Below are 26881 nucleotides of genomic sequence, written 5' to 3'. Positions count from 1 at the left end.
TAATAATGATAGCTAAATTTACATAGTGTGTTGAGGTTTGCATGCTTGCAGTCTATGAAATGCATGCTGATTGACTGATTTTAAAGTTAAAATCAATTAGTTTTTCAAATGTATTTTTAGCTGTCCACTAGACTACGAACTAATTTCTTGAGATAAACGACTGTTTCTTTGTATCCTCAGTGTGTAGGACAGTGCCTAGCACTTAGCAAGCACTCAATACTTGCTAGTTGACTGACTCCATTATGTGTACTTCATCCCTGGCCAGGAGCCTATCACTCCTAAATCTGAAGCCATGGTCCAGAAGCCAAAGTCTAAACTCACATTTAAAAAAAAAAGTTTTTATGGATGCCTTCCATTTTATTGATCACTATAGTTATCCCCAGCTGCTTTCTACCTCCCCCTCCTGGAGAGTCATTCCATATAACAAATAGTCTTTTTTAAAGAGAAAAAAAAATCATCACAACTGACTGATACAATGAAAAAGTTTTTTAAAAATGCAATGTGTAACACCTGTGGACCTAACGCCTTCATGAAGGGGTGACTAGGAAAGTGGTGCCATCATGAAAAGAAACAGAGAAATTCAGAAAAGAGTTAAGTTTGGGAAGGAGATAAATTCAGTTTAGGACATGTTGAACTTTAGGTGCAGCAGGAGTAGCTAGGTGGAGATGTCTAACAGGCAAATGGAGACTAGGACTCGGAGAAGAAATTAGGGGTTGATATACAGATTTGATTGTTATCTGCACAGACGGGATAAATGGGTGTCTTGGAAGATGAACTATCCAAAGAATGAACAGAGAAAGAAAAGAAAGTTTAATCAGACATTATCATTGCTTATGAGGAATTTATTATCTAGCAAAAAGATATAAAAAATTAACCATAATACTAAACAACATCTTTTGGTTGCCAGGGAGAAGTGTAAACAAAAGTATATGAAAAAGCCTAATGAGAAAAAATAATTATGAGAATTCACAGATTTAGAACTGTAAGGAAGCTTGCCATGTATTTAGTCTAACCCCTCCATTTTACAGATGAAGAAACTGGGCTCTATAGTGGCGAGGGATCAAATTCCTGGGCCACAAACAACAGAACTAGATTAAAATGCAATCGGGAATGGTTTAATAAAATACATAAAAATAAAAGACAACACAGGAAATGTTAATTTGTGGTTTGCGGCTCAGAGATCCATTTCTATTTGTGTTTGACGCTACTGCTAAAAATGAAAAGTGATTTGTCCAGGGTAACATACTTAAATGTCAGAGTCAGGATTTGAACTCGGGTCAGGAGTTAAATTTGGGTCTAAAGACTCTAAATTCTGTAATTTTTCCACTGCACTAAAAAGTATGAAGAAAGGATTCATGGAATAGGTAGCAGTTAAGACTTGCTTTTTAAAAAAAGAATAGTTGTTAAAAAAAGTAATATGAGATACTGCTGTTAAAAAGGGGGTGCTAGGCTGTGAAGGAATCTAAACATCAGGTCTCTGAACTTTCTTGTGGTGGGTAAGTGGGAACAACTGCCAGATTCTGTCATGAAATGACATGAGGAAGATTCATTTGTCAATGTTGTAGAAAACGGGGATGGAGGTGGCATGCTAGTTAAGATGATGTACTAGTTTAGGCAAGTGATCATGAGGGCTTGTCCTAGGAACACAGGCAGACTCAAGAACTATTTTAAAGGTACAATCATCAGGATGTGGTGACTGATTAGACAGGGGAAGAGAGGCAACATCAAGAATCAAATATAAACATGAGAGACTAGGTGGAGCCATGGAGAAATAATGAAACCAGAGGAAGGAACAGTTTTAGAGGAAAAGACATTAAGCTTGGTTTTGGATAGGTTGATTCTAAAGCAGTGATAGAATATGCAGGCATAGATATCCTGGGGGTCCCTGGAGATGCTGGCTTGGAGGTTGGTTAAGACATCAAGAGTTACAGATAAATGAGTGGATGGACATGTATTTTAAGCACTTACTATGTGCAAAAAAAGCACTGTGCCTACTATGCCTACTGGGGATACAAATAGTAAAGCAAGACAAGTCCATGTTCTTGACTAGTATGAAAATATGTTTTGAAATATATAACCTATGTCAAATTGCTTACCACCTTATAAGAGGGGAAGAAAAGGAAGGAAAAATATTGGAATTCAAAATTTTATATAAGAATGATTATTAAAAATTGTCTTTATATGTAATTGGAAAAAATACTATTTAAAAGAAAGAAAAAAAGTCTATGTTCTATAATAGAAGAGACAACATATATAGGGTATCCCAAAAGTCAAAGCTTTAATAGTTTAAACAGCTCAAAACTGAACTAAGACTTCTGGAACACCCTCTATAGGTTTTAGTTAAAAGTCAAATGAAAAGGTTCCATGACCCTTAGAGGACTGGTGAAAAAAATATTAATGCATATTCTGTAATGTTATTTTTACTGATAAGCATAATAGTTTGTGATATTGAACCATCTGACAATTACAAAGACTCTGTGAAAACTTTTATTTTCTAGGCCTTTAGAAGCTATTACCGATAAAGCAAGGGTTCTATCATCTACAAAACCAGTTATGTTGCCTTTCCACAGGGATTGCTTCCTGAGATGATGGCTGAGGAGGCTAGGCTAGGAGTAGGTCCAGTGGTCTGGCGGGTGCTGTCAGGGCTCTTGGGCTTACATGCACAATGGTGGCAACTGGTCAATATTGCTGGTGGCAAGAAAAGTGGGCCTCTTCTTTACAATGATTGCTCCCTTAAATGATGGCAATGGAGCCTAGGCTGGAAGCAGAAGTCATTGGTCTTGGGATTACAGGTATTCCTAAGGCTCTTAGGTTGGGTATCCTTGACTATCTCCAGTGGGGTTTGAGGGGAAGTGATGCTCAGGCTTGCTTAGCACCTCTTGACTCTCCCCTAGGATGCCTCGCTATTTCAGTTATATCTGGGAGAATAGAGGTGACAGTTGGAAGTGTGTGCCTGAATGAAAATGCCCAAGGAAAAATTATGGAGAAAGAAGAGAAGGCCAAAGACAGAACCTAGGCGGACCTTCACTTTAAGAAGTCAGGAAGAAAAGCCTGTCATAATGACTTTGAAGGAATGGTTAGAGAGGTAGGGGAAAAAACAGGAGAGTGTAGCAGTTCAGGAACTAGTGGAAGAGAGAATCCAAGATTCCCTCTCACTGCAACATAAGGTCCTGAAGGCAAAGGCTGACTGGTTTCTTTTTGTCTTTGAATCCCCAATGCTTGGCATACAGAAAGCACTTAGAAATATTTGAAGGAGTAGGGGGTGACTAACAGTTTCAAATGCTGCAGGGGTCAAGAAGGATGAAGACTGAGAAAAAGGCACATTGGGTTTTCTAGAGAACCACAGATAAAACTTAAGTCTTGCTGGCATTACTTGTACTTTTAAATGTAACAGTAGGGCAAGATGTAATACAAATTTTACTCCTCTAAAATATCACTAAGACAAAACAAAAATATTCCTAGAAAAGCCTAGATGCAGTAAGATATATTTAAGAGTGCTTAAACCTCTGACATTCTAACTTGGTATTATCTTATTTATTTTATTTTTTTAAATTTCTTTATTTATTTTTAGTTTACCACACACGGTTCTACATAGTTTTGAGTTCCAGATTTTCTCCCCTCCCTCCCCAAGATGGCATGGAATCTCATATAACTGTCATGTATAACTTCGCATTGAATTAATTTATGCACTAGTCCAGCTGTGGAGAAGAATTTTGACCAATGGAATGAATCATGAGAAAGAAGAATCAGAACCAAAAAAAAAAAAAAAACCAACCCAAAAACAAAAACAAAAGAGAAGCAAAAAAGGTGTGCATGTAGTGCGCCTCGATCCATATTCAAACTTCACAGTTCTTTCTCTGGATGAAGATAGCATTCTCCATCTTGAGTCCCCTGGAGTTGTCCTTGCCCCTTAGGTTGCTGAGAAGAGCGCAGTATGTCAGGGTTGGTCCTCACGGGATCCATATTTCTGTGGCTGTGCACAACGTTCTCCTGGCTCTGCTCCGCTCACTCAGCATTATGTCGTGTAGGTTTTTCCAGGTTGTTACGAAGTCTGCATCATCCCCATTTCTTATGGCACAATAGTATTCTATCACCTTCATATACCACAGCTTGTTCAGCCATTCCCCAATTGATGGGCATCCCTTTGATTTCCAATTCTTGGCTACCACAAAAAGAGCTGCTATAAATATCCTTGTACATATGGGTCCTTTTCCCGCTTGCGTGATTTCTTTGGGATACAACCCTAGAAGTGGTATTGCTGGGTCAAAGGGTATGAACATATCTACAGCCCTTTGGGCATAGTTCCAAACTGCTCTCCAAAATGGCTGGATCAGCTCATAACTCCACCAGCAATGCAACAATGTTCCAATTTCCCCACATCCTTTCCAGCATTTATCATTTTCCTGTTTTGTTATTTTAGCCAATCTGACAGGAGAGATGTGGTATCTAAGAGTTGTTTTGATTTGCATTTCTCTAATCAGTAGTGATCTAGAGCATTTTTTCATATGCCTGTAGATAGCTTTAATTTCTTCCTCTGAAAACTGCCTGTTCATATCCTTTGACCATTTCTCAATTGGGGAATGGCTTGTATTCCTATATATTTGGCTCAGTTCCCTGTATATTTTAGAAATGAGGCCTTTATCAGAGATACTAGTTGCAAAGATTTTCTCCCAATTTAAAGCTTCCCTCCTAATTCTTGTTGCATTGGCTTTTTTTGTACAAAAACATTTCAATTTGACATAATCAAAATTATCCATTTTGCATTTTGTAATGCTCTCTATCTCTTGTTGGGTCATGAATTCTTTAGTTTTCCACAAATCTGATAAGTAAACTATTCCTTGCTTTCCCAAATTACTTATAGTATCAGCTTTTACTCCTAAATCATGGACCCATTTTGACTTTATTTTGGTATATGGTGTAAGATATTGGTCTATGCCCAGTTTTTGCCCTACCATTTTCCAATTTTCCCAACAGTTTTTGTGAAATAGTGAATTATTAGCCCAGAAGCTGGTCTCTTTGGGTTTATCAAAGAGTAGATTGCTAAACTTGTTGATTTCTCCTACTTGTGTACCTATCCTGTTCCACTGATCCACACCCCTGTTTCTTAACCAGTACCAGGCACTTTTGATGACTGCTGCTGTGTAGTACAGTTTAATATCTGGTGTGGCTAAGCCACCTTCTCTAGCATGTCTTTTCATTAACATCCTAGATACTCTAGACCTCTTGTTTTTCCAAATGAATTTTGTTATTATTTTGTCCAGCTCAGTAAAAAATTTTTTTGGTAGTTCGATTGGTATGGCACTAAATAGATAGATTAATTTAGGTAAAATTGTCATTTTTATTATATTAGCTCAGCCTAACCATGAGCAACTGATATTTTTCCATTTATTTAGATCTGATTTTATTCGCGTGAAAAGTGTTTCATAGTTATGTTCATATAGGCCCTGGGTTTGTCTTGGCAAATAGACTCCCAAATATTTTGTAGTGCCTTCAGTAACTTTGAATGGAATTTCTCTTTCTATCTCTTGCTGTTGGGCTTTGTCAGTAATGTATAGGAATGCTGAAGATTTATGTGGGTTTATTTTATATCCTGCAACTTTGCTAAAGTTGTTTATTATTTCAAGTAGTTTTTTACTTGATTCTCTAGGATTCTCTAGATAAATCATCATATCATCTGCAAAAAGTGATAATTTAGTTTCTTCTTTTCCTATTCTAATTCCTTCAATTTCTTTTTCTTCTCTTATTGCTACAGCTAATGTTTCTAGTACCAAATTGAATAATAGGGGTGATAATGGACATCCTTGTTTCACCCCTGATCTTATTGGGAATGCATCTAGTTTATCCCCATTACGAATAATGCTTGTCGATGGTTTTAGGTAGATGCTATTTATAATTTTGAGGAAGGTTCCACTTATTCCTATTCTTTCTAGTGTTTTTAATAGGAATGGGTGTTGTACTTTGTCAAAGGCTTTTTCTGCGTCTATTGAGATGATCGTATGGTTTCTGCTAGTTTTGTTGTTGATATGGTCAATTACGCTAATAGTTTTCCTAATATTGAACCAGCCTTGCATTCCTGGAATAAATCCTACCTGGTCATAGTGTATTATTCTCGTAATGAGTTGCTGCAATCTTTTTGCTAATATTTTATTTAAAATTTTTGCATCAATATTCATTAGAGAAATTGGTCTATAATTTTCTTTCTCTGTTTTAACTCTACCTGGTTTGGGTATTAGTACCATATTTGTGTCATAAAAAGAATTTGGTAGGACTCCTTCTTCACCTATTTTCCCAAATAGTCTACAAAGTATTGGAATTAGTTGTTCTTTAAATGTTTGATAGAATTCACATGTAAAACCATCTGGACCTGGAGATTTTTTCCTAGGGAGTTCATTGATGGCATGCTCAATTTCTTTTTCTGATATGGGGTTATTAAGAAATTTCACTTCCTTCTCTGTTAGCCTGGGCAGTTTATGTTTTTGTAGATATTCTTCCATATCTCTAAGGTTGTCAAATTTATGGGCATACAGTTGGGCAAAATAATTCCTAATTATTGTTTTGATTTCCTCTTCATTAGAGGTGACCTCATCTTTTCCATTTTTGATACTGGTAATTTGATTTTCTTCTTTCTTTTTTTTAATCAAATTGGCCAAAGGTTTATCAATTTTATTGGTTTTTTCATAAAACCAGCTCTTTGTTTTATTTATTAATTCAATAGTTTTCTTGGTTTCAATTTTATTAATCTCTCCTTTGATTTTCAGTATTTCTAATTTGGTATTTAATTGGGGGTTTTCAATTTGCTCTTTTTCTAGCTTTTTCAGCTGTCTGCCCAGATCATTGATCTCCTCTTTCCCTATTTTATTCATGTAGGCATTTAGAGATATAAAACTTCCCCTAAGAACTGCTTTTGCTGCATCCCATAAGTTTTGGTATGTTGTTTCATTATTGTCATTCTCTTGAATGAAATTATTAATTGTTTCTCTGATTTGTTCTTTGGCCCACTCATTCTTTAGAATTAAATTATTTAGTTTCCAATTAGTTTTTAGCTTATTTTTCCATGGTACTTTATTGAAAATGATTCTTATTGCATCATGATCTGAAAAGGATGCATTGACTACTTCTGCTTTTCTGCACTGGATTGTGAGGTTTTTATGCCCTAGAACATGGTCAATTTTTGAGTATGTGCCATGTACTTTTGAGAAGAAAGTATATTCCTTTTTATCCCCATTCAGTTTTCTCCAGAAGTCTATCATATGTGCCTTTTCTAAAATTCTGTTTACTTCCTTAACTTTTTTCTTATTTATTTTGAGGTTAGATTTATCAAGTTCAGAAAGGGGGAGGTTGAGGTCTCCCAATATTACAGTTTTGCTGTCTATTTCTTCCTGTAACTCCCTTAACCTCTCCTCTAAGAATTTGTGTGCCTTACCACTTGGTGCATATATGTTAAGCAATGAAATTTCTTCATTGTTTAAGGAGCCTTTTAGCAGGATATAATGTCCTTCCTTATCTCTTTTAATTAAATCTATCTTTACTTTTGCTTTGTCTGAGATTAGGATTGCTACACCTGCTTTTTTTACTTTAGCTGAGGCACAATATATTTTGCTCCAGCCTTTTACCTTTACCCTATGTGTATCCCCCTGTTTCAAATGCGTTTCTTGTAAACAGCATACTGTAGGATTATGGTCTTTAATCCATTCTGCTATCTGCTTCTGTTTTGTGAGAATGTTCATCCCCTGCACGTTCAGGGTTATGATTTCTATCTGTGTCTTTTTCTCCATCCTAATTCCCCCTGTTTATGCTTTTATTTCTCCCTTTCCCCTTCTCTTCCTCAACAAAGTTTTGCTTTTGACTGCCGCTTTCCTCAGTTAGCCCTCCTTCTTTATTCCCCTCCCTTATCTTACCGTTACCCACTAGCTACTTCTCCTCTCCCTTCTGACCACCCCCCTCCCTTTTTCCCCCCTTGCCCTCCCACTTCCCATAGGACGAGTTAGATTTCTAAACTTATCAGAGTATGTTATTCCCTTCTTGAACTAGATCAGATGACAGTAAAGCTCAAATACTGCTCTTCTCCCTCCCTTCTTTCCCTCTACTATAATATGTTTTTGTGCCACTTCATTTGGTGTAATTTACCCTTTTCTACTACCTCCTTACCGCTTCTCTCATAGCCCTCCCTTTATATCTCTTACTTATATTTTTTTATCTTTACATCAGTTAATTTATACAGGCATTCACAACCTATGTATATCCCTTTCATTTGTCATAATAGCTGTACCATTCACAAGAATGACTTATATATGTATGTGTATATACATATATATATATAAAACATACATAAGATGATATAATCCCACATACAGATGTAAACATCCTGCCCTTATTGGTTAATAAGGTTTGTGGGGTTTTTCCCAATGGTTACCTTTTTATGTCTCTCTTGAGTTTTGTATTTGGAGATCAAATTTTCCATTGAGTTCTGGCCTTTTCATCAGGAAGGTCTGGAATTCCCTTATTTCATTGAATGTCCATCGCCTTGCCTGGAAAATTATGCTTAGTTTTGCTGGGTAGTTGATCCTTGGTTGTAGTCCCAGCTCCTTCGCCCTTTGGAATATCATATTCCAATTTCTCCTGTCTTTTAATGTGGAAGCTGAGAGATCCTGCGTGATCCTGACTGTAGTTCCACGATATTTGAATTGCTTCTTTTTGGCTGCTTGCAGTATTTTCTCCTTGAGTTTATAGCTCTGAAATTTGGCTATAATATTTCTTGGTGTTTTCAGTTTGGGATCTCTTTCAGGGGGTGATCGGTGAATTCTTTCAATGACTATTTTGCCCTCTGGTTCTAGGACCTCTGGGCAGTTGTCTTTGATAATTTCTTCGAAGATACTGTCAAGGCTCTTTTTTTCATCGTGGATTTCCGGTAGACCAATAACTCTCAAATTGTCTCTCCTGGATCTATTTTCCAGGTCAGTTGTTTTGCCAATCAGATATTTCACATTTTTTTCTATTTTTTCATTCTTTACGTTTTGTGTTATTACTTCTTGGTGCCTCATAGATTCATTAGCTTCCACTTGCTCAAGTCTAATTTTTAATGAGTTAGTGTTTACATTTTGCTTTTGAGTCTCCTTTTCCAATTGGTTGATTTTGCCTCTCAGGGTGTCCTTTTCTCTCTCTAGATTCTGAATCTCCGTAGCCATTTCGCCAATCTTATTCTTTAGGGACTTGATTTCATCAGTGGATTTTTCTCCCTTTTTTCCATTTTTTCCATATTCTCTTTTAGCTCCCTAATTTGGTTTTTAAAATCCTCCTTTAGCTCTTCCAGCAGTGCTTTTTGGGCTGGAGACCAGTTCATATTACCTTTTGAGGTATCTGATGTATCTACAGTATCATTACTTTCCTCTTGTATATTTGTATTTTGATCCTGCCTGTCTCCATAAAAAGAATCTATTGTCCTCGGTTTTTTTGTGTTCTTCTTCATGTTAGTTTGCCTTTTGCTGGCTTTACAACGAATTTCTATCTGTGGGCCTCAGGACTTTCTGTCCCAGCTTTCTTATTCTGGGGGTTGTGAGTCTAGAATTATAACCTTCAGTTTCCTGAGGTGTGGGGGAGGGGTCTGGCTCCCTGGCGTCTCACTCCCTGTGGGTGCTCTCCAGCACTTGCTTTTCAGCAATGGTCTCAGCTGTTTGTTGTTTGAGCTGATGTCTGGCACTTCCCCTGGGGGAGCAAGGTTACGTCTGGGCTCCTGGCGTTGACCCCTGCCGACTCTGCCCCTATGGGACTAATGAACTTCTGCTATTTAACCACTGAAGCCCCACTACTTTCTGCTCAGTTCCAGCGTTCTTTTTTTTTTTTTTCCGAGGGATTCTCTGGGTGGGGAGGGGAGGGATTAGAGCTGTTTACCTGGCCATTAAGGCTCCTGGAAGTTCAAGAAGCCGCGGTTCATACGTGTGGGCTGCAAACTTCTGGAGACGATATTTCACAGCCAGTGGTGTGCGTTGCCTCTCGTTGCTTCCACAGACTGCCATCCTGTGTTGGGAGTCCTGGGGTTCTCCGCCGGTTTCGGGCGCCCAGCTTTCTCCCAGCCCGTCTCCCACGTGGATTTCCTGGCCAGCCGCTTCCGCCTTGGTCTGGAGCGGCTCCGCACCGAGCACTCTCCGAGCCTACAGGTTCGTGCCTCCGGCCTTTCAGACTCTCTCGGCTCGGAAATTTGCCCCACGCAGACTGCTTGCGGTTTCTGACTCTCTCAAATCTGCTCAAATTCACTTTTTTATAGGAATCTGACAGACCTTGTGAGAGAGCTCCGGTAAGACACTGCCTTCATGCGGCCATCTTGGCTCCGCCCCCATCTTATTTATAAGACATTAACTTCTGTTTCCCTAGCATTACAGAAACTCAACATGTCCAAAACTGAGCTCATTATCTTTCTCCTCAAACCCTCTTCTTCTTAACTTTCTTATTACTTCTTACATCAAGTGAGTTTACAAGTCCTTTTTTTTCTATCTTGATAACATCTCTGGTATATGCACCTTTGCCCTTTCTGACACTGCCACCACCCTGGGGCAGGCCCTCATCACCTCTAATCTGAACTACTGCAATAGTCTACTGGGTTTGTCTGAGTAGCCTCAAGTATCTCCACCCTCCAGTCCATTATCCCATTGAGCTATCACACTGACCGTCCTATGTACAGGTATGACATATCAATCCTCTTTCCTCTACTAAATAAACTCCAGGGGGCACCAATTACCTTCAGGATCAAATATGAAATCTTCTGTTTGGCTTTCAAAGCTCTTCAAAACCTGGTCCCTTCCTAACTTTCCAATCTTCTTACACCTTACCTATACTTCATATACTATTCAATCTAGTAACATTGACTTCATTGTTCTTCATACAAGACACTCAATCTCCTGACTCTGGGCATTTTCTTAATTTATTTTAAACTTAAGTACCAAAACTTAAGTACACAATAAAAAAGAAACATAAACTTAAATATAAAAACTTAAATATAAAATCAGAAAAGAAAAAAAAAAGCATTGCCATATATACAGTAGAACTGGGCATTTTCACTGACTATGCCCTATGCCTGGAATTTTCTTTCTCTTCATCTTTGCCTCTTGGCAACACTGGCTTTCTTCAAGTTTCAGCCAAAGACCTACCTTCTGCAAGAAGCTTTTCTCTCTCCTCTTCAATTTTATTGCCTTTCCTTTGAGGTTAGTTTGAATTTATCCTGTATATATACTAGTTTGTACATAGCTGTTTGCATGTTGTCTCCTCCTTTAGACTATGAGCTCCTTGGAAGTAGGAACCTGCTTTTATGGTATCCCCAAAGTTTAGCACAATCTCTAGAACTAGCAGGCACTTAATAAATGCTTGTTGATTTGACTTACAGACTTGACTTAGAGCTGGCAGGGATATTTAAGACCATTCATATAGCCATGCCATTTCATAGATAATAAAACAAAAGGTAATGATAACATAAGACATCCAAGATTACAAAAACTAGGTAGTGGTTTAAGCCAGGAAACTTTTGTTGAAAGTACTAAGGGACTTACTGGACTCATGTAAACTCCTTGATGTACGTCTCCAAACTGGCCTTCTCCAATACAGCGTCCAAGTTCTATTCTTTCTCTTTGTATCTCATAATCCCTAGCTGTAAAAGACAACCCATAAGTGACAAAGTATTTAACAACATCATTTCAGGTGTGGAAAGAATAATAATTGAAACATCTTATTTTGATGTAATATATAAATAAAATTTTAATCTGTGGCACACCAATCTATGGAAATGTTTTTACGTACAGTGGAATACTCTTAAACATAGTTTGAAAGGAAAGGTTGCTGATGCAAATCAGTTATAAAGAAACATTCAGTGGTGACAGTGCCATAAAAATTAATTAGATTTAAGGATTCTCACCAGGAATTTTAAAAATTTATCTGATTTCAAATACTCAGAGAATCTCAAAAGTGGAAGAAACTTTAGAGATCACCTAAGCTCCCTCCTAAATGGGTGACAGTAAATACATCACAGAAAAATAGATGTTAAACTGCAATTTCTCAATGGCTGATACAAATATAAATTTAGATGCTCAATGAATATTAGTGTTGCTATTAACATATTTATCCTGTAGATACAAGGTTTACCTAAAGGATCTATATTATAAAAAGATGGGGGAAGTCTATTATTTTAATAGAAATATGTAATGTGACATATTTTAAAAGTTTAAGAGCTTTCCACTTTATGATGTCATATGTCTACATTATTTGCTGAGCTAAAAAGAATTTTAAAGAGGTTGTTTTTAAAAATCAGTTCTAAAACCAGATGAATGAACAATTAAGGTTTATAATGTATCGGCCTAAACATAGTAGATATTTACTTCGAATCAGCAAATTAAGATATTGAGATTTATGTATTAAAAATGATTTAGTAGACTGTTAGGTACAGAACAAAATACTCATTAGTTCAAGGAATTCAGCAACTGAATTACAATTTAATGATTTAAATACAATTTATTTCACCTAAGAAAAAACTCTGAAATGCATCTCAATATGTATATCTAAATGTAGATATCTCCTTCTCCCATCAGTCTAAATAGTATTACCAATGGAAAAAAACTGATTTTTAAACTATCTTAGGACCTCATTCCTAACATTATATACTATCATCTAGGGAAATAATTTGAACTAGAATTTACATTTTAAGGAACAAATGTTTTCCTCTTTAAAATAATTTTAGCTAGTAGTAATTCCATTGATTTAACTGTGTAATTAAACCAATGAACATAAAAATTGGAAAATAAAATAAAGAGTTGTAAACAGAAACATCCCATGTCACTCCACAGGTTGCAAATGCAGGCAAACACAATTATTTTAAGGGAATCCTGTTACCTTCATCTATTCCATAGCTTTCTGTAGTGCAATTAAGAGAGAAAAAAATTGAAGACCTTGCTTAGAAATATCTATTATTAATCAAATTAATAACAAGAAATGTGGAAAGCTTAACTTAACAATGTTTACTCACATGAAGTATCCTGAGATAATGTAATATTAAAATGAAAAACTTACCAAGTGAAACAAAAATGTACATGTAGGTACAGAATGTCTTCATAAAACAACATGAGCTTCTACAAAGATTTTTGAAACTATATAACCCCCCTATATCACTAAATCACACATATGCTTTGACCCAGTGATATTACTACTAGTAATACAACCCAAGAGAGATAAAAGAATGAGAGACAAGACCCATTTGTACAAAAATATTCCTAGCAACACTTTTTATTATAACTAACTGGAAATGAAGAGAGTGACCATCAATTGGGAAAGGGCTGAATAAATTATACTATGTGCATGAAATGAAATATTATTATAAGAAATGATGAAATGAATAGATTCAGAGAAACCTAGGAAGACTTGTGTGAAGTGAGCAGAACCAGGGAAACAATTTATATGATGACTACAAAACTGTAAAGAAAAAGTAATTTTTGAAGACTTAAGGACTCTAACCAACACAATGATTTAACAGGACATTAGGGGACAGATGATCAGACATGCTTCCCTCTTCTTGACAGAGAAGTGACGGAATACAGTACAGAATAAGACATACATTTTTAAGACAGCTTATGTGTGAATTTTAAGACATTCACTGTTAATTTGTTACAAAGAAGAATTTTTAAAAGTTGGAAGAATGGAATTGGGAGAGCCTAAAAGTGATAGAAATGCCAAAGAAAAAGAGGAAAAGAAAAAAAAGAAAATTAAGCAAAAAAGGAATGCAAAGAAAACAAGGAAGTTCAAAGAGAGATAGAGACAAGCAGGGCAGTTTTGAAATTAACATGGCAAATTTTAAAAAGGAAATAAACTGAATATACTAGAGATTTGAAGATTCATATACATTATCCTCTTCCTATACTTTCTTGTATAAGAAAATGTTCATTTTGTTTTTATTAAGCTTAAATATAAAAAAGAATTTGAAAAAATCAATGAGTTTAAAAAAAACTAGGTCACCAATTTTAATAAAACATCACTTTGAAATCAGATATTGCGCTAAATCCACCCATTAATTTTTAACTTTTTAAAAAATAAAATTAATTCTTGAATTTCAGGGAAAAAATGCCTTGATAAAGTCAAACATTTTTAACTGGTCAGTTCCCACTATGGAAACAATGTACTTTAACCTTTAGTATTGAACTCTTAGTACTTGATAGAAATTAGTCAACTGATGGACATACATAAATGAATTGTAAGTAATGTATGTTTATGTCATATCTTATATGATTGGTTCTAAGGAAAGAAAAGGAAAAACAAGATTCCATCAAGGATAGTCTAAAGTTTAGATTAGATATTACACTAGTATCCAGGATTTGGGGTGTGTGTGTGTGTGTGTGTGCGCGCGCGTGTGTGCGCTCGTGCGCACACGCGCATCAGATCCCGATGCTGTTAAGTGCAGAAGTTTCACTTGTTCTTTTTTCAGACCTGGGATGGTTCCCCACTATCACACTTAGATAGCCCTGTGTGCTGTATCCCTTAACCTTCGCCCTGTGCAGTACTGCTGGACATAGCGTGGACACCATATCAACTTTAGTCTTATGGCAGCTCAGAATCTCTTAACTCAAGGGATCTACCAACTACAGCTTCTCAGAGTAATAGGGCTTACAGGTATGTACCACTATGTATGACCTCTATGAAATGTCAGCAGACACAGTTGGGTGGATGTTCCACTAAGGATTTATGGGAAGACAGACCAGAATCACAAAAGTTGAGAATGTATAGATGGCCTTCAATCTTCATAACCTCTACTCAAACCTAGGTATTGATAACAACTGTGAATACCAAGCAAAATGGTCAAATTACAGTCTTGCCTCTAGGTTCTCTCCCTCCAGTCTCTACTAAAAATTTAAAATGATAAAAGGCAGACAGAGGAGTCAGTGGGTGTGTTCTACAGTGCTAGATAATGACCTTTTCTATCAGAATCAACTCTAGTATTCTTTTTCAGCAATAGTTGCTTATTAGATGTCCACAGTAAATTCAGATTATAGGGTCTTTCAAAATATACAGAAGCAGGAGTTTCTTATTTGAAACATTTATTTTTTAAAATGTCCATCTAAGCCATAACAAATAATTTACAATATCAATTTCTTAGAATTCATTTTCCTGAAAGCAGTGGAGGTAAGTATGAGAAACCTCTTTGGGAGGTGAAACTGTTTTTAAGGAAATAAAACTGAAGGGTACATTTAATATAAAATCAGGGGACTGTTGTATTCTCAATAAAGGACAGGAACTACTGATTATAGATTGTCCCCTTAAGAGAAACAAATAGTTCATTCACTATTTTCTAAAGTGCAAGAATCATACTTCACTATACTTAAATGGAGGATGTTTCTACTTAGCACAAGATTGTATTATGAGGGCTATTCTATGTGTGTGTGCTAAGTGACTCAGATTAAATTATTCAGTTAATTTAATTTTGAAGTTTAAATTTCTAAAATAATGGAATTTACAATGGTCCTCTGTTTTGTACATACAAGGGGAAATACAATAATTTAAATATAGGCTCTGTGACCCTGAGTGAAAATATATGATATTTTATGACTAAAATGGAATCACAGACTTTGGCCTTTATTACTTCAGAAGTGGTACCTGGCAAATGTTAGATGATACACAATTCTCGAAGTTGAAAAGTGTAACTTTCTTAAGTTCCTCAGAAGGACTAACATAATTTTCCATTTGAATATATTACATGAAACTTAAATCTGACTTAATATTTGTCAAATCTAAATAAGTAAAAAAAATAGAGGCAAAAGAAAAGTTTAAAAATTCAGTTACTTACTTGAGGGCATCGTATAAGTATCTTCTTCATCTATAATCTCAGCGTAGTCATCTGTTTCTACAAGCAAGAAATCAAACATTCAGAAAGAGAATAAATTTAAACTTATCTCACAAAATTAGAATTAAAAAATAGGAAATAATTTGTCCAAGTCTCCTGTTTTGTTCTACTCTGGTGAAATGCACTTAAAAATGTGACTCAATACTTGTTCATACTTGAGTCATTCATGGAAAAAAAAACTAACAGCACTGTCCAATATGGTATCACAGACTTGTTTATCAGAGAGCAAAACAAGAGGAATAATGGGGAAAGTCCTTTGAAAGAAATGACTGGAGGCCTCTATATGATTCAGAGTAACCAATATACACAAACTAGAGAATTCTTACTCCTCTGAAACATATAACTTCTTCATGACATCAATTGGGAATTTCTGAATAGCTGGTAATACAAATGGGACAACATCTGTCTCCCTATGTACATCTATTCTGCATCTAATTTTAAATAATCACAACTCTGGCAAAGAATTAGAAATATCAATTGGGAAATGGTTAAATAAGTTATGGTGTATGATTGTGATGGAATACTATTGTGCTGTAAGAAATGATGAGCAGGATGGTTTTAGAAAAACCTGGGAGGACTTATATGAACTGATACAGAGTGAAGTGAGCAGAACTAGAAAAATATACACAGTAACAGCAATATTGTAATTATAATCAACCATGAAAGACTTACAAACTATGATCAATACAATGATCCATGATAATTCCAAAGGACTCATTATGAAAAATGCTGTCTACCTCCAGAGAGAAAACTGATGGACTCTGAGTGAAGACTGAAGCATACTTTTTTCTCTTTTTCTTGCTTCTTTTTTCACAATATAGATAATGTGGAAATGTTTTACATGACTTCATACATATAATGTGTATCACACTTCTTGTCTTTTCAATGGGCAGGGAGGAGGTAGAGGGAGACAACTTGAAACTGAAAATTAAAATTAAAAACAGCAACAACCAAAAACCCCCACATCTCTATGACACTAGTCTAGTCTCTTATATGTAGAGAACTCAACTGCAGGCTAAATTTAGGGGAATGGTTGGGCTGATTTAGTTGATTTCTTTAGTTGGCTTGGGCAAGAAGAGACCCTATATTTCATACACACATATGCACATACATACATATACATAGCTATCTATACATACATACCTATACAATATATGTTCATGTACACACATGGACGTGATTCTCTGTATTTCCCTGTTATAACTGAACTATGTGTTAATAAGAGTCCCTGTTTTTTTAATTAAGATGATAGAAGAAAATATCAATATCAAAAGAGAAAATGATCTACAATGAAGTGTTAAGTTACACAAAATACACTTATTAAACGTTTAGGGGGTATAAGAAACTACTGCTAAAGAAAATAATTTCAGTGAAAGTTGAAATAATTTTCTATTATATTTCTCCACAATACTTCAAAGGACCTGCTGTGACTGTTTTCTCAATTCTGGGTGCCACATTTTGGGAAGGTAACTGATAAGGTATAGAATATCAGAGAAAGGTAAGTCGGATGGTGACAGGCCTTGAGAGTTTAACACATGAATATGGGGTAAAGGAATCCCATGGTATAAATGAAATGTTTAGCTTGATATCTGTTTTGCAGCATATTAAATGCTATCAAATATAAGGAAACTTATTTGGCTTGGCTTCAGAGGGCAGAACTAGCAGCAAGAAATAGACGGTGCCAAAGGAGCAGATTTAGGATATAAGGAAAAACTTAACTAACAGGAAGAGCTATCCAAAAGAGGAATGGGCTGCCTCAGGAGGTATTTGGTTTTCCACAAGGATGGATGCACTTGTAATGTTAATGGGAAGATCTTCCCAATCTATTAAAAGGCCTCACATGGAGCCCATTAAAGGAAGCTTGCTTGTGGGAAGGCTCACACCTTTTGCTAATTTCAAATTAGGTACTGAGTCATGAGGGTTGTGATGCCTTCTGGCTCTGAGAAGTGTATATATACTCTGCGGTGAGGTTTTGCTTTGGGGGTTGCCATGTGAGAAGGACCTTGTGATTCCCTGGTCAAGACTCTGAGTGGCCATATGTTCAGAGCTCCCTGACTGCTCAGAAGTAAAGGCTCTCTTGATCCAGGGATGTATGTAAAGTGTATAGCAATATTGCTTTGATTCAGGCAGTAAAGCCTTATCTGTTGGTCTTTATTTCTCTGAAGTTCAGGGTGCTGACTTTTCCTCTGAACTAGTGAATGTAATTAAAGATTGTTGACCCCTTAAACAGCTGTCTTTCCTAGTAAAGCTGATCTAAGAATCAGTGCTAGTAGCCATCCTGGGTATGCCAGTGTGGTTGCCACTACATATGGTATAGTTGGCAGGATCTGCAAACTAAAAGGAAAGCATGGGGGCTGGGATACTTGTCCATTGTTTCCCAGTTGTGATGGGTGTGGTTCTGTGGAGCCCCAGGAGCAGCAGTGGCCTGAGGAGAAACAGGCAAGTAGCAGTGTGGTTTTCCTGGTGCCCAGGGCAGGGCCCCAGGGAGATAATCTTGCCTTCCCCCTCCCTATCCCACTAGCACTACTGAGGAGACAGGCCAAAGCAACAGCTGTGGGAGTAAAACAAGACTGTGGGAGGTGGGGATGGCCAGAGCCAGAGCTCCAGTGGAGTAGCACTGCCCCATACTATGCCAGAGGTGTGAATGCCATGAAAGTGTGTTGTATTCTGAGCCCAGGCAGGGGTCTGTGTGAGCTTGGAATGGAGCCCTGCAGTAGGAGCAGAGAACTGCCTGTGTGGGGATGCAGGCAAGAGCCTGGAGCAGTCAGGTCCTGCAAGATGGAGAACTGCAGAGCTTGGAATTCAGCCTTGGGGCAAGAAAAAAACTTTGTAGCTAGGCAGGAGCCCTGAGTGTGCTTTCCTGTTGTGTCCTGTGGGATGGTTTGGGATGGGGTGGGGTGTGGAGTTGTCTATGGAGGGTGGGGGAAGTGCCATGGACCACCAGGGATACCACCCTGTTCGCTTTGTTGCCCAGCCACCCCTCAGGACTTGAAAGTGGGGGCGAGAGCAGTGTTAAGACTGGGACTTGGCTTATTAGAGCATGCACCTGCAAGTGTCAGGAGGGAGCCTGCATTGGTGTGGGGAGAAGGACACACCCCCAAGAGAACTTTTACTTGGACATTTTTGTTTGGGACTGAGGGAGGAGGAGCTGGTTGCTCACTCCCCAAAGATTTTGACTCCCAAAGAATGAAGTTATGTTACGTACTTTTGTGTTTGTTTAAGGCCGTGTGGCCACTATGGTAATGAGTTGTTATGTTGCTATGTATTTTGCTCACACTGTTTATTTTGTGAGAATCGTATTGTTTATTAAGAACCAGATACAAGTTGTCTATGTAATGGATGTGAAAGATATTGGGGCCGAAGGTTCATGGAATGTAACGTCTTCCCTGCCCATTAATAGGCCTCATGTGGAGCCCATTAAGGGAAGCTTGTTTAGGGAAGCCTTGCTTGTAGGAAGGCTTTCACACCTTTTGCCAATTTCTAATTGGGCACTGAGTCACAAGGGTTGTGATGCCTTCTGGCTCTGAGCCTATTAGCTGAAAGAGTATATATTTCTGAGAGGCAAGCTTTCGTTTTGGAGGCTCCCTAATGAGAAGGATCTTGTTAAGACTCTGAGCGGCCATATGTTCAGAGCTTCCTGACTGCTCAGAGGTAAAGGCTCTCTTGATCCTGGGATGTATGTAAGTATATAGCAATATTGCTCTGATTCAGGCAGTAGAGCCCTGTCTGTTGGTCTTTATTTCTCTCCTTTGTATTTTTCTCTGAAGTTCAGGGTACTGGCTTTTCTCTTGAACTAGTGAATTTAATTAAAAAAAAAGAATGACCCCTTAAACAGCTATCTTTCCTAGTAAAGCAGATCTAAGAACGTGTGCTAGTAACCATCCTGGGTATGCCAGTGTGGTTGCCATTACAGCACTTCAGAAGAAAATAACTTTGCTTTTATTAAGAAAATTCAAATGAAAAACAAAAACAGTCCCGCAAAGTCACAATCGACAGAGTGAAATTTCTAGCATGTGTGGAAATTGTGTGGATCGAGATATTAAAGACATAATGAATAAGCCTCATTCTGTGAAAACTCACTTTGCAAACATGGCATTTTCCTGCCCACTATGTATAAACAATTTTGAGGGATGATGTAGAAAGGATTCTTATTGTTACAGGTTGTAGAAGATGGCTTTGGAAGTCCTTTCTAACTCTTGGCCTTCTCTGATTATCATCATATTAAATGACTATCAAATATTTCCACTCAAATACCCAGAATCTCTGGGAAATTAACTTCTTATAATACTTCTTGTATGTCAGAGAATATATTCTAGCAGAGCACATGCTCAGGGAGATTCTACCATGCTGGAAGATCTTTGTGACCCAGTCGGTCTGCTGAACAGGCACCAGCTTACCTAACAAAGGAGAGGCTCATCACCGGTAAGCTGGCTACTTGGTAAGGAAGTCTTGGGCCATGACGATTTATGATACAAAGAAAAATAGAAAATAGCCCTTAGCTCTGTGGAGAGTGGAGCAAAGTGTTACTGACAAACTTTAAGCTTCTGGGACTCTGTGAGATACTTGCCTAGTGATCTAGTAGACCTACTACTGGACTGTCTAAATTTAATAAATCAAAAATCATTTACTAAGCACCTACTATCTGCCCGGCACTATTCTAAGTGCTGAGGATATGAAAAAAGGCAAAAATGTAGTCTCTGCTTTAAGGAGCTCACAGTCTAAGGGGACAACATGCAAACGATGACGTACATACAAACTATGCACAGTGTAAATGGGATATAATCTCAGGAAAGGCTCAATTAGAGGAGGATTTGGGCTGAATCTTGCAGAATTCCAGGAGGTGGAGGTGATGAGGAAGAGTATTTCGTGCATGGAGAACAGTCAATGTCTGAGATAGTGTCATATGTGAGGAACAGCAAGAATCCAAGTGTTCTTGAATTACATACAGAGGAGAAAGGTGTAAAAAGACTGGAAAGGAAGGAAGGAGCCAGGTTGTGAAGGGCTTTAACAACATTCAAGCTATAATTAAAAGAAAATAAAACAAAAAGGAAGTTGAGATAAAACCCTTTGATACTTAATGACTTTAATGCATAAGTTGAAATAGGTCAGAACAGCAAAAAATAAATTGGAAAATATTTACCAGGAATAAAAAATAAGGGGTAAAAGAATTGTCGCTACACAGAAGCCTCTATCATTAATATTTTCAAGGCAAGAACTGGAAGGCATTGAGTACTGGGAAGACTGAGTGACATTGTGAAAAATGAAACTGCTTATATGTTAATATACTCTGATGTGGGAGTCATTCCTGAATCAGACCTCCAATGTATAAGAGCAAAGTCAAAAGTAGTACAAAGTTATAAGAAAGATATTTATATAATTAAAACCTTACCTAATTAAATTATGGATAAGAATGGGATGCAGATGGAAGACACCAATAATATTAATAATATCATAAGAAAGTTTAACTGATCAACCACCATAATGAAAAGACTAAAAGAGCTTAAAAAATGGCTTAGCAAACACCTGACTTACCTGTCAAGCAGAAAGATATGACAACCAACGGCAAAACAAGTTTCAGATAAAAGCCCATATATAAAATCTTACAGGGTGGGATGGTGTAAGATTATTAATAATTATCACCTCATGGAATAGATAAATCATGGAGGGTCAAACACTTTTTTTCAAAAGTGTAATAAGGGACCTAACTAAACAAAGTCATGAAAAGGATGAAACTGAAAGACAAGGAAAAAAAGGAAAGATGGAAAGAATCTGCAAAGATTTTTATAAATCTCTCTGTCTCCGCGCCGCCCCCTCCCCCCCCCCCCCCCATCAAAGATAGTAAGGCAGCACATCAGACTCTGGGCATTTTCACTAGCTGTCCCTGATGCCTGAATGCTTTCTCTTCTCATTTCTGCCTTCTGGCTTCCCTGAATTCTTCAAATTTCAGATAAAATCACACCTGCTAGCGAAGGTAGGATTCCCCCCCACCCCTGCTTTTTTCAAACCCTCTTAATTCTAGTTCCTTCCTTCCCTTGATTATCTCCATTTGTCCTGAATTTAGCTTGTTAGTACATAGTTGTTGGCATGTCGCTGCCATTAGATGGTGACCTCCTTGAAAGCTGGGACTACTTTTTATTGTGTCCTTGGTACTTAGTATAGTGGCTGGCACACAGCAGGTGCTTAATATCAGTATCCTCTTGACTGACTTGGACTCTAACATTTAGTGTTTAATTCTTTCATATGGTTCCTCTGACTCCAAATGTAGTACTAAATTCTTCATGGCTAATTTAAAACCCTGATTCTGCCGTTCAAGTTTATTTTCTCTTGTTCTTTTCTTCAAAAATATGAAGAATAGTAGTTCCTTCCCTTTGTGTTTATTTTTAAAATTCGTGTTAAGGTATTTAAATGATCAAATTATAGGACTGAAATAACGGCAGCTAGGTGGTGCAATGGATAGAGTGCCTAGTCTGGAGTTAGGAAGACTCATCTTCCTGAGTTCAAATCTGGCCTCAGATACTTTCTAGCTATGTGACCCTGGGCATGTCACCTAACCTTGTTTGCCTCAGTTTTCTCATCTCTCAAATGAGAAGATGGCAAACCACTTCAATATCTCTGCCAAAGAAAAACCAAAAGGGGTCATGAAAAGTTAGTCACAACTAAAATGAGTGGACAACAATAAAGCAAAAAATAGTGAACAGGGACAGTTAAAGCCCTTCATAGTAAAACTTCTTATGATGAATGTTAATAGAATGGATGTTTAAATGAAGAAGATACCTTGTTTAGTAAGAAAAATAATGGTATTAACCAATAGTTAGTAAATTCTGCTTTATTGGGCATTCATCCCTTATCCTCTACATTGACAGGCTTAAAGCCCACCTATAAAACCATTTTACTCAGTCAACATTGGTGGAATGATATGTTTACATGATTATCATTTCATTGACTTTCCCTCCTCATGAGGGGGTATTCTGAGATGAAGCACAATACCACTCTAATAGAGATCTAAATGAAAATCACTTTAAAATTATGTAAAGCTAAAGGGACTGAGTATATTTGCTTAATCTTGATTCATCAGGAATTCCCTCATTCATTCAGCAGAAATTAAACATTGCTCTATCCTTTAGACTATTTTACAAATAAAATTTATGAATCTTTGATAATTTTATGTAATGTAGATCTTAGTTTGAGACTTGAATCTTGAGCTAAGTAGGCAAATTATAGAAGAATCTTCAGAATCAACAACAGTATAACTTACATCTAGCAAAGGGCTTTTTCTGTAAAGGGATTGTGGAATCCAGTAGATTTATACTTGGAAGGCACCTTGGAAATCTTGTAGTCCACTCCCTTATTTTACAGATGAGGTGGCTGAGGCTACCTAAAGCAGTGGTGTCAAACTCAAATAGAAACTAAGCACTACATTAAACCGTAAGGATCTCTGAAGGCCACATATTGACTCAAAAAACTACATGTTAACATTATGTGAGTTTTATTTTATTTTTATTTCTCAATTACATTTTAATCTGGTTTAGGCTGCAAATGACAGACTGTGGTGTGTCTGACACCTCTGGCCGAAAGGATTTAAAGAAGTTGTCCAAAATCACTCTGCAAATTAGTGGTGAATGTAGAAGTGGAACCCAAGTCTTTTATCTCCTAATATAGTGCTCTTTCTAAAATTCTACACTACAATATCACTACAAACAGTAGCTTTCTAATAACTGGTGAATCCTGGAGCTGGGGTGTGTGTGTGTCTACATGTGTATCTACATTTTGACTGACTGGTGTTTTCTACAATAACCAAATTGAGTCCCTAACAGTTGATACTCTCTGTTAAAGAGCCTAAAATAATTACGATGGCGTGAAAATAAGATGGTTAATATATATTAGGCTGGAAAGGAAAATTGTGTAATTCTAATCTGGAAAACATTTACATACCCAGTCTCATTTATTTCAATACAATTACCAAATTCAGCAAGGGCAGAAATGCAACAACTAAAAGTTCAATGTAGTACATGTACAAAATTCCTCTATCACTGTGACATTTGATATTAGTTACCTTTCAGTAGATTAGTCTGTTTAGATAATACACCCAGGGAACCAATGTCAATAGGTCAGTATGATCATGGGCAAGTAATTTTACCTCTCTGAGGTTGTTTCCTCATTTGAAAAGTGACAACAATACTTACACAACTTATCTCACAGGATTGTGAAACAAATGCTTTATAAATCTTAAAGTGCTATAGAAATATGAACTATTATTGTCAGTTGTTATTCAGTCATTTTTCAATTATGTCTGACTTGCCCAGAGTCACACAGCTAGTAAGTGTTTGAGGCCAGATTTGAATGCAAGAAGATGAGTATTCCTAAGTCCAGGCCCAGTATACTACCCAATTATTGTCAGTAACATCTACAATTTAATAACTTTGAATCCAATGTTGGTTTTCCACTATTAAAAACATATCTTTAATGATAGGGGGAGGCAGTATGGTATGGAAAGACCTCTGCACTAGCAATCAGGAAAACTGTTATCTGGAAATATCCTACTATTACTTGTGTGACCTTGGGCTAAGTTGCTCCAAGTCTCAGCCTCCTCATCATATAAAGTGAGGATAGTAATAACACTTAACCTACTGTACATACAGGAGAGAGGTGGTAGAATGGAAAGGGCACTGGCTTTGGAATCTGAGGACTTGAGTTCACGTTTCCCATCAGACTCTTACTACTTGTACGACCTTGGGTAAGGATCTTAACTTCCTGAGTCTTAGTTCCTCATCTGTAGAAGGAAAGGGTTAGACTGGGTGGCTTTTGGAGTCTCTTCTAGATCTAGCTCTATGACCCTATGACTAGATAGCATCTGAGGTCCCTTTTAGGTCTAGCTCCTATGACTAAACTAAAACTTGGGATAAGATTAGAAAACAGAAGTAGAAAAGCATAAAAATTTCTTTAAGTGCATGAAATATGAAAGAGGCACTGTCTTATCAGTCTTCAAACAGCATTAAATTTCATCATAGAAACATTTTGTAATAACAAAATTGTTTCAACTTAAAAGTTATAGTCTTTGGCATAAATTAGAAAAGTTTTCAAGCATGCACAGAAAGATGGTGGTTTTCTTAAATTAAAATTTGTGTAGATGGGTACTTGAATCAATTATACATTTACATAGGGGACAGATGACAATAATGGTGATGATTTTATTACTTATTTGGAACCTAAAACTACATCAGTGGGTTCATTAACTTGGATAGGAAAACAAAATTTCACCTTTAGTTTCAATGACCTCCAACTAAAATTTAACAGTGCATTTAATTATGAATTTAAAAAAAAAACAAACAGTATTCAGGGATTTCACCAAATTGCCAAAGGGGTTCATGACACAAAAAAATTTAAGAACTTTTGAACTGAAGAAAAAAGACTTTCATTTTTTCCCACAGCCACATCAGTTAAGGTTATTACGTGGCAATTCACTTAAATACAACACTCATATATTGCTCATGACCTCCATGCTTTATCACACCACATCAATGTCAGTAAAATTTTTCAATATGCTATAGTTCTTTAATGAAGAATGAAAAGGAATGTTATTCCTCTTTCCATTTAATTAAAATTTACAAATTTCAAACTCTTTCAAATTTACATTGCATCTAGACCACTAAATGGCATCTTACCAGATGAGAAAAGTGACAAAATGCTACTGTAAAAATGTCACATTTTGAAGAGTAACTGTTTTTTTATAGATATTGTTTAGTATTTTCATTTTTTGGTATTTGTTATTGTTAGTCTAGTGTTACAGAGTCAAATAATAAGTGCCATTAGTATGGATTGCATTTATATAACACTTCACTGCTTAGAAATAGCTAGTCCATCTTAACTGGGACTCATAAAATAATGAAAGAATTAGAGAAAAGGCTCCAGTGATTTGAGTGGTTCCTACAGGGCAAAATAAGGAAAGACAAGGACAGAAACTGCATAAGATAAGATTACGTGGAATAAGTGAGTTCAGTACTCACAGAAGACTACCCATAAGGAATCCATTTTAGTTTGAATTACAAAAGGCTTCTTTTATATTGCTGCAAAGTACAATCAGCCCAGTTTTACAGATGAGTCAACTGCATCTCAAAGAGGTTAAATGATTTGCCCAGTCACTCTCCTACTAAGTGACAGAGAAAAGACCTGAAGCCAAGTCTTTTGACTCTGAGGCCAGAGCTCTGAATACTGTATCCCACACTTAATTGTCTTTTCATTTGTCACTTCTCATGCTTTTCTCCAATATCCATAGGCCACCAGGAATCTTTGACCTATGGCATAAATTTCATTAATAAAAATATTTTTCTAATTTAAAACAGAAATAAAAATTTCTCAGCAATATGGTTTAAACATTTTCACAAGGGGTTTGTAAAATCTTCAAGTCCTAGAACCTTAGTGCAAATACAGGCAACTCAGATTTCTTACTGAGATACAACAGAAATCACTGCTATGAATAATTCAGTGTCAAGCCTTCCTTACTTGAAGCCCCACTCTTTATTTTTCTTTAAAAAGGCTCATTTTTGAACACAACAGTTTATTTGTGTTAGTTCTGTCTGAAGCATATTCTGCCTTTAAAACCTTTGCTCTGGCTCTAAGCTGACCTCTGCAATGCATTAGTAAAGTTTATAAGCCATATTAATAACACAAATGTGAAAATGCATATTACCGTCCCCACTAATTTCATCTGCAGATCCAGGTAGCATGCAAAGAGATAGAGAGAGGGAGAGGGGAAAAACAGGGAAGGAAGGGGAAGAAGGAAAGAGAAAAGGAAAGAGAGGGAAAAATATGCTATTAAAATCACAAGTAAATCAAGAGTAGAAAACCTCAGCTTTTTAAAAATGACTAGCTCAAGAGATATGAAATTGAGTATAGCATTTAACTATCTTAAAACAAATCCCTGTTCCCACTTCCATCTTAATCCCCTACTCCTATACAGAAAGAGTAATCTTTAGATCACAAGGTAAGTGATATTTATTCTAGTAACTTGAGAACATA

At 36.7% G+C, this 26881-nt stretch overlaps 1 protein-coding gene across 6 annotated transcripts in view; it reads right to left on the bottom strand.

The window, feature by feature from the left end:
* PTK2 (protein tyrosine kinase 2) overlaps positions 1-26881 on the bottom strand; it is a 434883-nt gene that overhangs the window by 108404 nt on the left and 299598 nt on the right. For 3 of the 6 annotated variants that reach the window (XM_036741078.1, XM_036741075.1, XM_036741076.1), the window contains 2 exons: positions 15809-15865; positions 11538-11635 (listed from right to left, as the gene is read on the bottom strand). In XM_036741078.1, coding sequence (XP_036596973.1) covers positions 11538-11635; positions 15809-15865 — 155 coding nt within the window. Of the gene's footprint in view, positions 1-11537; positions 11636-12870; positions 12892-15808; positions 15866-26552; positions 26571-26881 lie in introns of all 6 variants that reach the window. The other 3 variants (XM_036741073.1, XM_036741074.1, XM_036741072.1) reach the window with 2 other exon arrangements.

This window comes from Trichosurus vulpecula, chromosome 1 (assembly GCF_011100635.1).
Source record: "Trichosurus vulpecula isolate mTriVul1 chromosome 1, mTriVul1.pri, whole genome shotgun sequence".
Lineage (NCBI taxonomy): Eukaryota > Metazoa > Chordata > Mammalia > Diprotodontia > Phalangeridae > Trichosurus > Trichosurus vulpecula.
Note: the sequence above shows the minus strand (reverse complement) of the source record. Positions and strands in the feature narration are given on the sequence as shown.